This window comes from Coregonus clupeaformis, chromosome 14, assembly GCF_020615455.1.
Source record: "Coregonus clupeaformis isolate EN_2021a chromosome 14, ASM2061545v1, whole genome shotgun sequence".
In the NCBI taxonomy this organism is placed as follows: domain Eukaryota; kingdom Metazoa; phylum Chordata; class Actinopteri; order Salmoniformes; family Salmonidae; genus Coregonus; species Coregonus clupeaformis.
The window spans coordinates 30,898,790-30,911,124 of NC_059205.1; the positions used below are offsets into that span (position 1 = coordinate 30,898,790).

Here is a 12,335-nt window from a genome sequence, read left to right on the forward strand (position 1 = left end):
GCACTCATCCGTGTGTGTGCGCTCATTCGTGTGTGTGCGTGCACATCCACGCATCCGTGTGTGTGTGTTTGAATGTATGCATTAGTCATAGAAATCAATGTGTTCCCTCTCTGCAGGGCGTCATCAGGGCCCTGAAAGAGAAAAGTTAGCTGCCAGGCGAGCGCTGGATGAGCTCTCACCTGATGATGAGTTTCTCCCTCTCTCAGAGCATCAACACTATGCGACGCTATGCATTCAGCCCAAATACTCACCTTTGTAATGCAAATAAAATCATTTCAATATTACATTTAAACAGGTTAGCCCCATGATTTGCTCACGATCTTCTGAGAGCGCTAAGGGAGAGAGAGAAAGCCCTGTTTATGTTTCAGGAGCACTTTATGATGGACTGTGAATTCACTATGTGTGGATGACAATGAAATGTGTTCATCCCAATGTTTCAGAGGAGGTGATGCTGGCTGAGGAGAACAAGAATTCAGGGAGATCTGCTTTAGATGGTAAGAACCAGAAGACACAATTCATTGAGAGGAGTCACCACCACAATGGTGTATTCAATTGTGCTGAAGTCCTTTCCTCCCACATTCACTACCCTTACAACAGTAAATCCTTATGTAATGGGGAGTCAGTGTGCTGCTAAGAGCTTTGCTTCCTCCACTGTCCAAATGCCCCTTACTGGGCTTGAACCAGTGATCCTCTGCTTTGCAACACACGTGATTGCCCTCCTTGACAACGTTCCAGCGGTGTTGGCTACCAGAAAATATCTAAGTCGATAGCTCAATCTGCGACATTTCAAGCTTGCTGTGGAGGGAGTTTACAGTACCTTCTTAACTTCGTTATACGTACAACAGTACAGTACAATGTTTTTGAATGTTCTATACCATGTTCCGCAATTGTTCCACAACCTGCCTCTCTCCATCCTGCACTTTAAACTCCAGTTGTAAACAAAGGCAGCCATTTTGTTCCTCTTTGACCTCCATTAGCTTAGAGCTGCTGCAGACAATTGAAAATGGCAGTGAAAAGGCTAAACCTCTTTCAGAGGAAAATATACCATAAAACCCTCAAGAAGTTAATTTGCTTTGATTACTGTGTGAACATCGCGGTTGTTTTGGTAACAGCAAGGTGAAAAATGCTTGGCGCACGCCTGTAGGGCTATATCGTCTGTCAACAAAGTCTTGTTGTATCATGTTTTTGTGAGTCTCACTCCTTTTTGGAAAACGAAAATGGTTCATATGACACTTTCATTTACACCATACCTAATCAACCTATCAAAAAGTCCCAAACAATAAAGCCACATTTAATTGGCTCTTCCTCCTTCCTCTCATTGTTCAGAGGATTTCAGTCAGTTTGCCCTGAAAGTTAGTATGTCAACATTACCATTTCCTTCCATTAATATATAATTATCTCTATTTATAACTAGTTTGTTGTTCCCTATGGACCAAATGGCTGGCAAGTGAAATTTGTTGTGTCATTATGCTTATAAGCATCTGTTGTTCTATGTCAGTCTATCTATGCTGTTAGAGACATTCTCTGTTTGTTCAAATTTTCTGTCGTGTGTATATTCAGTGCTGAAGCGGGCCACCAGTAAAAATGCTAAGCGTAGAGGAGTTCCTGGGGATGCAGAGATCTCCACTATAGGTGAGAGAGGAACACACAGCCCAGATCCTCATATCTAGGCGTCTTACTGTCTTTCTCCCTAACTTAATTTCTGGTCTCTTTCCCCTATATCTACTGTATTTGACCCCTATTTGACATATTTATAATTTTCTACACCCTTTCTCTCTCCTCTCCAACCCTGACCGTTTTCTTTCTCCATATCCTTTCTCTCGCTCACTTTCTTTCTATTTACTCAACCTCTCTTCTCATTCTTCCTGCCCCAGGAGCACCTCGTATGCGGATCCGTACAGTGCGGCGTGGCCCGGTAGCGTATATACGTCGTAAGGAGCGTATGCTGCGTATCTCACTGCGGCGCATGGTGAAGACCGACACCTTCTACTGGACCGTCCTCAGCCTGGTGGCTCTCAACACCATCTGTGTGGCCATCGTACATCACAACCAGCCCAAATGGCTCTCCACCTTCTTGTGTACGTCTGTGCTGGACTATCAATCAACCGATCAATTAATCAAAATGTGTCTATATAGCCCTTTTTACAACAACGATTGCACATTCAGAAAAAACTCCTGGTCCTAAGTATAGGCTATGTAGGGCATTTACAGTTATAGTAGCAACTATCAATGCAATCTGGCCAGCTTTCAAATATCCTTCTAGACTATGAAGATGTGGTTCTTCTGTTGTACGGAGTTTATAACGTAGCCTGAAAGAAAGCTAAATAGCTTGGTTTGAACAGAGAAAAAACTGTGAACATTTGCCCAGTCTTTGATTCATAATGATTTATTCTTTCTTCAGACTATGCAGAGTTTGTTTTCCTGGGGCTCTTTTTGGCAGAGATGTTCTTAAAGATGTATGGCCTGGGTTTCCGGCTCTATTTCCACTCTTCCTTCAACTGCTTCGATTGCGGAGTGAGTTCATTCATTTTACTCCATGTTAGCTTAAGGTGAACCTTGATTACCACAGGTATGTGGTTTCAAGACTTACTGTAGAAGTGTGGCAACATAAGATGTTCTTATGGTTGTACAGGTGAATCAAGGTGTGTTGTCTTGGAGTTAGGAAAAACAAAAATACATTTAATTTCTAACAATATGGACAATTAAGTGCTATTATTATGTGATACTCAAATCAAATCCAATCAAATAAAATGCTATTTGCTGAATACATTACCGTGAAATGCTTACTTACAGCCCTTAACCAACAACGCATTTATTTATTTGTTATAAAAAAGTAAAATAAAACAATAACAACAACAAAAAAGTGTTGAGAAAAAAAGAGCAAAAGTAAAATAAAGTAACAGTAGGGAGGCTATATACAGGGGGGTACCGGTGCAGAGTCAATGTGCGGGTGCACCGGCTAGTTGAGGTAGTTGAGGTAGTTGAGGTAATATGTACATGTGGGTAGAGTTAAAGTGACTATGCATAAATAATTAACAGAGTAGCAGCAGCGTAAAAAGATGGGGTGGGGGGCAGTGCAAGTAGTCCGGGTAGCCATGATTAGCTGTTCAGGAGTCTTATGGCTTGGGGGTAGAAGCTGTTGAGAAGCATTTTGGACCTAGACTTGGCGCTCCGGTTCCGCTTGCCATGCGGTAGCAGAGAGAACAGTCTATGACTAGGGTGGCTGGAGTCTTTGACTGTCCTATATTGCTGATTAATGTGTGTTCTTAATGATAGAGGTTTGTCTAAACCTCTATAATGGTGTTTGAATGTTGCGTGGTGTCTCTCCCATGCAGGTGATAGTTGGCAGCATCTTTGAGGTGGTGTGGGGCTTCTTCCGGCCTGGCATGTCCTTTGGCATCAGCGTCCTGAGGGCACTGAGACTCCTGAGGATCTTTAAGATCACCAAGTGAGTGGGACATCAACCAGAATGAGGGTTAGGGTCAGCATTAGTGTTGCTGCTGTAAGTATAATGTATTACCATTCTAGGGTTAGGGTTAGGGTTAGGATAGGGTCAGCAATATTTTTACTGCTGTAATTACAATGTATTAGAATTCTAGGGTTAGGGGTAGGGTAAGTGTTAGTGGTGTAAGTACAATGTATTACCATTCTAGGTTAAAGGGTAGGGTCAGCTTTAGTGTTACTGCTGTAAGTACAATGTATTACCATTCTAGGTTAAAGGTTAGGGTAGGGTCAGCTTTAGTGTTACTGCTGTCTTTTCCTACTAGCACTGACCTGTCTGATAACTACTCTATTGAGGAAAATTTACTTACTACGACTGTCAGATGTGGTTGTCTCACCTAGCTATCTTAAGATGAATGCGCTAACTGTAAGTCGCTCTGGATAAGAGAGTCTGCTAAATGACTCAAATGTAAATGTAAATGTAGGGTCAGCATTGGTTATACTGCTGTAAGTACAATGTATTATTCTCCAAAATACATTAAAATGGCAAACGGAAGATGTTGAGGTCTGTCTATTTTGTATGTGAACCTTTTTTCTTTTTTCTTGACCAGGTACTGGGCATCTCTTAGGAACCTGGTTGTGTCTCTCATGAGTTCCATGAAGTCCATCATCAGTCTGCTCTTCCTCATCTTCCTCTTCATCGTCGTCTTCGCCCTGCTGGGCATGCAGCTCTTTGGGGGCAGGTGAGCACAACCAGAGGGTTTGGGTTCACTTATTAGATACAGTGTCACTGATCTCAGGATAGTGATTCAGTGCTTCACCAATATTAGGATATCAATATGTTTTTGTATGCGCAAGTCCCAGGTTCCATGAATGTATTTTCAGTTGATCTCTTAATTGACTAATGATGTGGATTGGCCATCATCATATCTCCGTATATATTTACAAATATTAATTCAGAAGCAGCTTGAAGCTGTGCCATTTTTTGTTTTGCTGCATCGGAAATGGAATGATAGACCTGAAATTACACATCTGGTTGAAAATAGCATTTTCCACCTCCGCTTCCCACCTCTTCCTCCTCTTCCTCCTCTTCTTCCCCGGTCATATCTGCCCATCCATTCTTTCTCTCCCTTTAGGTTCATCTTTGAAGATTACACTCCTACCAACTTTGACACATTTCCAGCTGCCATCATGACAGTGTTCCAGGTTTGGCTCTTACACTCCAGACTGTCCCATGGTGACACACAGAACCTACCCGGGAATATCTCCCACAACCCCCCAGGGCCAAGATTAAACAACTCTGCTCACTGCTCACCTCCCCCTCCATCTACTAGCCTCCCACACATACACACATGCACATAAATGTCAGAGCTGTGAAATATGGAAGAATGTTTGATCAAAACTATAAACTGGGTTTCCGAGACAAATAAAATAATACTAATTCTGACATTTTTAACTCTGCAGGGAGAAAGAACCCTGTTACCGATGTGATAAATATTATGGCCCATTATGGCCCATAATGTATTTGTGTGTTAGCATTCGGAAAGTATTCAGACCCCTTCACTCTTTCCACATTTTGTTACGTTACAGCCTTATTCTAAAATGGATTTAAAATGTTTTTCCCTCATCAATCTACACACAATACCCCATAATGAGAAAGCGAAAACAGATTTTTTTAATACATTTTGCAAATGTATTAAACATAAAAAACATAAATACCTTATTTACATAAGTATTCAGACCCTTTGGTATGAGACTCGAAATTGAGCTCAGGTGCGTCCTGTTTCCATTGATCATCCTTGAGATGTTTCTACAACTTGATTGGAGTGCTCCTGTGGTAAATTCAATTGATTGGACATGATTTGGAAAGGCACACACCTGTCTATATAAGGTCCCACAGTTGACAGTGCATGTCAGAGCAAAAACCAAGCCATCAGGTCGAAGATATTGTCCGTAGAGCTCCGAGACAGGATTGTGTCGAGGCACAGATCTGAGGAAGGGTACCAAAACATTTCTTCAGCATTGAAGGTCCCCAAGAACACAATGGCCTCCATCATTCTTAAATGGAAGAGGTCGGAACCACCAAGACTCTTCCTAGAGCTGGCCATCCGGCCAAACTGAGCAATTGGGGGAGAAGGGCCTTGGTCAGGGAGGTGACCGAGAACCCGACGGTCACTCTGAAAGAGCTCCAGAGTTCCTCTGTGGAGATGGGAGAACCTTCCAGAAGGACAACCATCTCTGCAGCACTCCACCAATCAGGCCTTTATGGTAGAGTGGCCAGACGGAAGCCACTTCTCAGTAAAAGGCACATTCTAAAAACAGTTTTTTGCTTTGTCATTATAAGGTATTGTGTGTAGATTGATGAGAACAAAACAACTATTTAATCAATTTTAGAATAAGGCAGTAACGTAACAAAATGTGGAAAAAGTCAAGGGGTCTGAATACTTTCCGAAAGCACTATATACTTTGCGTTTGTGTATTATTTTCATTCAGATTTTATTGGGCTGATCAATATTGATCTTGTATTTTTCAATCTAGATTCTGACTGGTGAGGACTGGAATGAGGTGATGTACAATGGGATCCGCTCCCAAGGAGGAGTGCAGTACGGCATGTGGTCCTCCATATACTTCATAGTGCTCACCCTGTTTGGGAACTGTATCCTTGCTCAACATCCTGCTAACCACAATCGACAGATTCTGCTCACATTGTAGATAGGTTTACGTGTATCTTAATTTTTATTTGAAAGTTGTTGCATAGACCTAAAGTAGTTGTAGGGTCATGGGTTGATTTATTAGGGGAAAAAGATGCACTGAGTACAACCCAGGGGATATCCCTTTAATGCGATTCCACTTGTTTCAAACGTGGTTCAGATGTTTTGTGGAACTGTCCGATAGTAGCCTAATTCATGTATTGCAGTTTCATCCACCCCTGTTAGGATTCTTGACCATACTGTGAACAGATACACTACTCAACGTCTTCTTGGCCATCGCTGTGGATAACCTTGCCAACGCACAGGAACTCACCAAGGTGTGTAGTACTGGTTTAAGAGTTTCTACAGAATGGGGTATTTTAAATTAAAATAAGTGCTTTCAAATAAATGTGTAAGAGTCATGACCTATGGCCATATCTGCCCAATATCATAAACTAATTGTGGGATGTAAATTACCTTGTGTTTTTATTTTACCTTTGTTAGGACGAAGAGGAGGAAGAGGAGTTCTTCAATGCAAGATACGCCAGAGGCAGAGATGGCCCGATGTCTGAGTAAGTGTTCTGTTTATACTTTTATCACAATGGCAGTTGGTCAGGCACCTACTTTGGCCTAGTCTTGATGATGATTAGGAGGGGATTGAATCTGAGGGGTGATCATGATGCTTTCTCAATATCTATCGATTACACAGCCATAAAACCCATAGAAAAATAAGGATCTACTATTCTCTTTGAGAATCTGATGTAGGCGTTACCAGGAAGAATGTTTATTTTCTTTGCGTACAGCTGCATGATGAATCTTCAGGGTTAGAGAGGCATGTTCTGTGTGTGGAAAATGTATGTGTACCTGCCTGTTACATAGGATGTGTAATGGAAATTGCATTAGTGAAATTAGGGATGAGGCGCATGTCCTAGTGATGACATGCATCTTCGCTTATAAATCTGTCATGTTCGTTCATAAACGGGTCGGACCAAGGCGCAGCGTGATATGCAAACATGTTTATTTAACGAATAAACACAACGACAAAACAATAAACCAACGATACGTGACGTCCTAAGGTACACACAACAAACCTCACACGGAACAAGATCCCACAACCCACTAGTGCCAATAGGCTGCCTAAGTATGGTCCCCAATCAGAGACAACGAGCAACAGCTGCCTCTGATTGGGAACCACACCGGCCAACATAGAAATACCCATACTAGAACCTATAACAACACAACATAGAAAATCACACCCTGACTCAACAAATAAGAGTCCCCAGAGTCAGGGCGTGACAGTACCCCACCCCCAAAGGTGCGGACTCCGACCGCACAACCTTTACTTAACAGGGTAGGGGCCGGGTGGGCATTCCGCCTCGGAGGCAACCACCTATTCTCCGCATCCCTGTTGCGCCCCGGGACTGGTCTGGACCTCGGCGCGCTGCTTCCCCTCTCCTTCCTCCCACTATACTCCAAGCCCTGTCTGGACCCTGGTGTGGGAGACCCCGAACATGGAGAGGGGCTGACGTCTGGGTCTGGACTGGAGCTGCTGACCGGAGCTGGATCGGGCACCGGTGGAGCGGACTGCTCAGGCTCCGGACTGGAGCCGCTGACCGGAGCTGGACTAGGCACCGGTGGAGTGGACTGCTCTGGCTCCGGAGTGGAGCCGCTGACCGGAGCTGGATCAGGCACCGTGCTGCCGGAACACGAGCTGGACTGGACCCCGGTGGAGTGGACTGCTCTGGCTCCGAGTGGAGCAGCTGACCGGAGCTGGATCAGGCACCGGTGGAGCGGACTGCTCTGGCTCCGGACTGGAGCAGCTTACCGGAGCTGGATCAGGTACTGGTGGAGCGGACTGCTCTGGCTCCGGACTGGAGCTGCTGACTGGTGCCGGACCAGGCACCGGTGGAACGGGCACGGGCCGTGCCGGACTGGACACACTCACCACTGATCAGGTGCGAGGAGCAGGCACGGGCCGAACCGGACTAGGAACATGCACCACTGGCTTGGTGCGAGGAGCAGGAACAGGCTGGGCCGGACTGGCGACACGCACCACTGGCTTGGTGCGAGAAGCAGGAACAGGCCGGGCCGGGCTGGCGACGCGCACCACTGGCTTGGTGCGAGGGACAGGAACAGGCCGGACCGGGCTGGCGACGCGCACCACTAGCTTGGTGCGAGGGACAGGAACAGGCCGGGCCGGGCTGGCGACGCGCACCACTGTCTTGGTGCGAGGGGAAGGAACAGGCCAGGCCGGGCTGGCGACGCGCACCACTGGCTTGGTGCGAGGGGCAGGAACAGGCCGGGCCGGCCTGGCGACGCGCAACACTGGCTTGGTGCGAGGGACAGGAACAGGCCGGACCGGGCTGGCGACACGCACCACTGGCTTGGTGCGAGGGGCAGGAACAGGCCGGGCCGGGCTGGCGACGCGCACCACTGGCTTGGTGCGAGGAGCAGGAACGGGCCGGACCGGACTCCGAAGGCGGACTGGAGGTCTGGAGCGGAGAGCTGGCACAACCCGTCCTGGCTGGCTACCCACTTTCACACTACACGTGCGGGGTGTTGGCACAGGACGCACTGGGCTGTGCACGCGTACTGGCGATACAGCTCGTAGAACTACCGCAGGATATGCGGGACCGAGGAGGCGTACTGGAGACCAGGAGCGTTGAGCCGGCACACCCCGTCCTGGCTGGATGCCCATCTTCGCACGGCACGTGCGTGGTGCAAGCACAGGACGTACAGGACTGTGCCGGCGCACTGGTGACACAGTACGTAGCTACGCATAACACGGAGCTTGCCCAGTCATACGCCTTCTCGCGTGAGTACGGGGAGTTGGCTCTGCTCTAACCCTAGGCTCCGCCAACCACCCCGTGTGCCCCCAAAAAAATTTTTCTTGGGGCTGCCTCTCGGGCTTCCTCCTTGACCGGCCTCCTCCGTGTTGCCGTTGCTCCTCTCCTGCCTGGGCATCTACCTTAGCCCATGGTCCTTTCCCCGCAAATATCTCTTCCCATGACCACAACTTGCCCACCTGTGACATGGCCCTTCGCTCCGCCTGGGCACGCTGCTTGGTCCTCGTTTGGTGGGATCTTCTGTCACGTTCGTTGATGAACGGGTCGGACCAAGGCGCAGCGTGATATGCAAACATGTTTATTTAACGAATAAACACAACGACAAAACAATAAACCAACGATACGTGACGTCCTAAGGTACACACAACAAACCTCACACGGAACAAGATCCCACAACCCACTAGTGCCAATAGGCTGCCTAAGTATGGGCCCCAATCAGAGACAACGAGCGACAGCTGCCTCTGATTGGGAACCACACCGCCCGACATAGAAATACCCATACTAGAACCTATAACATAGAACAACACAACATAGAAAATCACACCCTGACTCAACAAATAAGAGTCCCCAGAGTCAGGGCGTGACAACATCTGATGTTGTTCTGGGGACTTGCTAATGAAAATGTATGATTTTAATTAGAATTGACTTTTGTTTTGTTTATTTGAGCATGTCATTCAACAGGTAAATTAAGAAAGATAACAGGCCAGTCATACATGCATGTTTTTATTTATTTAGAATTTGTTTATTTGTGCATGTCAGTCAACAGGTAAATTAAACCAAATGACAGGGCAATTGTAGAGTATAAACATAGTATGTGCTTAGTGTATAAGCACCACCAACCATTCTGCTCCCTCTGTAACAGGTACAGGTAGGGGGGAAAAGGATGCATGGATTGTACTGTCCTCTGATCTTCTCCAGGCACGTTACACTGACTGTGTCATTTGTCTGTTACTACATATTTGAGTGTCAGTCCTATGTGTTTCAGAGCTATCAAGATGGCGCCGCTTTTGATACGTATACTGTACTATGGTGTAATGTTATGTAATGCTGCTTCCATCATGTTGTCTTGTTACTCTATGCCTGTTATGTGGCACTGACCAAAATAGATATTACAAAATATAGAAGTCTAAATTCTATCACTGCCCCTGTACGGTCAAGGTGAAACAATTTGTAACTTGGATAACCACTGTTATCGGATAAGATGTATAAGCATCCACTGTCACTACTTAAGAAATAATGATTGAACAGGATTTGGATCCATTTATCAAGCCTTCAAAGCCAAATCGCCATGCCAAATATACAAACATAATTATAAGACAAATAAAATAAGATATAACCAAATATACTAGACTGGCATTAAGGTGACGTCTGTTGACAATTGGCCTTGACCCTTGACCTGGTTTTGGACTGTGTCACAAGGATTGTTCTGTTCTGTCTTTGTTCCAAAAACACTAATGTCTTGTTTTCAACCAATCACTCATTGATTACATGGACTACAAAAGAGTTTGAATACCCGTAAGTAAAGGTGTCTGTCTGTACTCCTGTCACACCTAATTCAGTTTCCTTTATCTTAGAAGAAGAAGTTCATTTCTAGATATCACAGTATTTCCCTATTTTAATTCTGCGCCATTCCTTTTTATTTTTGTGGCTTTTTGAGTTTGTGTGCTTTCTTCCCAGGTATTTTCATCATTTGAATTTCAATTGAATTTATGGTGTTTGTTTTATTTAGATGATAATTCAATATGTGAATTCAATTCATCTTTAGCCATACAATATGCAACATATCTGATTCAAAATGTTAATAGCAAATTGCTCTGTCATGCTATTTTCGTACTTCATTATTGACTTACATACATGCATACATACAATGTTATATAATATGTAGTATGTTTATACTGTATTTAGTGTTGAGATGCATCCTTTCATTGATACTGTAAGTGTACATATGATGTGGGCGTGATGCTGCCCTCTAGTGACAGGCTTTGTGTTGTGCTCTATAGGAGGAGGAGGCGGCCCTACCTCCGCAGGAAGAAGGCCATCCACAGGGGCCGTATGGCCGTCCCCGAAGAGGAGGAGGAGAGCGGCGCCGCAGGCGGAGACGACCAACCCCCCAACGGCGCCAACGCCTTCTCCAACCGCCGTGACAGACGGAGGAGGGGGGGAGGAGGAGGAGGAGGAAGAGGCGGAAGATCCGTGTGGGAGCAGAGGGCCAACCAGCTACGCAAGCGGCGCCAGATGGAGAGCCAGGAGGTGCTGTTTGGAGGCAGCCCCACCGAGGACACCACTGACACCCCTACCACCGCATACCGCGCCCCCACCCTTTCCCCAGACGCCAGCCCCGGTCACCTGCCCGAGTCGCCCATGTCCGGGATCATGCCCATGCCTGAACCCCCGATGTCCATCGCCATCCCGCTGCCGGAACCTCCAGACTCTGAGCCTATGCCTCTGTTTACATTGGCTGAGGAGAGAGCGGTGAACCATCGCCCCGCCGGTGGGGACAGGAGGCACAGGGTGGCCCGGAAGTTCAGGCCTGGCCCTGGGGGGGCGGAGGAGGGAGGGGCGGCGCGGCATAGGAGGCACCGCCATCGTGAGGCCCGGGCTGAGGCCAAGAGCAGAGAGTCCCCACAGGAGGAGGTCAGCGAATCAGGCAGCCGCGAGAGGAAGATACTAGAAGAGAGGGAGGAGAAGGAAGAAAAAGATAAGAAGGGGGAAAAAGGAGAGGTTGCTGAGGTGGAGGGAGGAGTGTTGGGCCAGGACGAAGGAGGAGCCAGCATTATCAACTTAGAGAGTGAAGAAGAGCATCTGAGGTAAGACGGTGGTGCTAGGTTCCATTATTTTACGCTAAGGGTTAAGGCATTGTGATTCGTGAGATAAGACTTCAGGCCCAAATTAGGTGTCTAAACACATCCACACATTCTCTTCCATACACCTCCTCTTCAGAGTGTGTATTGCAGACATCCCTGAGCCTCCCCTATGTGATGACTTCCCTGAGTCCCTACCCCCACCCCTGCTGGACCCTCCACCCCAGATGGAGGAGGGCGAGGTGGGGGAAACTGGGCAGTGTGAGCCCCTGTCTCAGGACCCTGCAGTGGAGCCAGCTCCAGAACAGTTCACAGACCCCCCAGAGCTCCAGGCGGCATCCGGCGTCAATGATTCGGAGAACAACCCGGACACCCTGAACCGTGAGAAGGGTGAGGAGCCAGGCCAAGGCCTAGACAGCCAGACTAGTGTGATCATAGAGATGTCTGGAGAACAGCCACTGCTGGAGATCATCCCTGTGACAGGTATGCTTCCATATAGTCGCTCTTGACCGAAATTCGTAGCTGAAACATTCTAGTTCATTGAAAGCAATGTAATT

At 46.8% G+C, this 12,335-nt stretch overlaps 1 protein-coding gene across 6 annotated transcripts in view; it reads left to right on the forward strand.

Annotated features, from left to right (window-relative positions):
- Positions 1–12,335, forward strand: part of LOC121581022 (voltage-dependent R-type calcium channel subunit alpha-1E-like) — a 92,154-nt gene that overhangs the window by 38,274 nt on the left and 41,545 nt on the right. For 5 of the 6 annotated variants that reach the window (XM_041896329.2, XM_041896325.2, XM_041896327.2 and 2 more), the window contains 13 exons: positions 441–494; positions 1,561–1,632; positions 1,875–2,078; positions 2,402–2,514; positions 3,336–3,448; positions 4,053–4,184; positions 4,578–4,647; positions 5,980–6,097; positions 6,402–6,469; positions 6,636–6,703; positions 9,840–9,845; positions 10,978–11,784; positions 11,918–12,261. In XM_041896329.2, coding sequence (XP_041752263.2) covers positions 441–494; positions 1,561–1,632; positions 1,875–2,078; positions 2,402–2,514; positions 3,336–3,448; positions 4,053–4,184; positions 4,578–4,647; positions 5,980–6,097; positions 6,402–6,469; positions 6,636–6,703; positions 9,840–9,845; positions 10,978–11,784; positions 11,918–12,261 — 2,169 coding nt within the window. The remainder of the gene's footprint in view (positions 1–440; positions 495–1,560; positions 1,633–1,874; positions 2,079–2,401; positions 2,515–3,335; positions 3,449–4,052; positions 4,185–4,577; positions 4,648–5,979; positions 6,098–6,401; positions 6,470–6,635; positions 6,704–9,839; positions 9,846–10,977; positions 11,785–11,917; positions 12,262–12,335) is intronic. The other variant, XM_041896324.2, reaches the window with a different exon arrangement.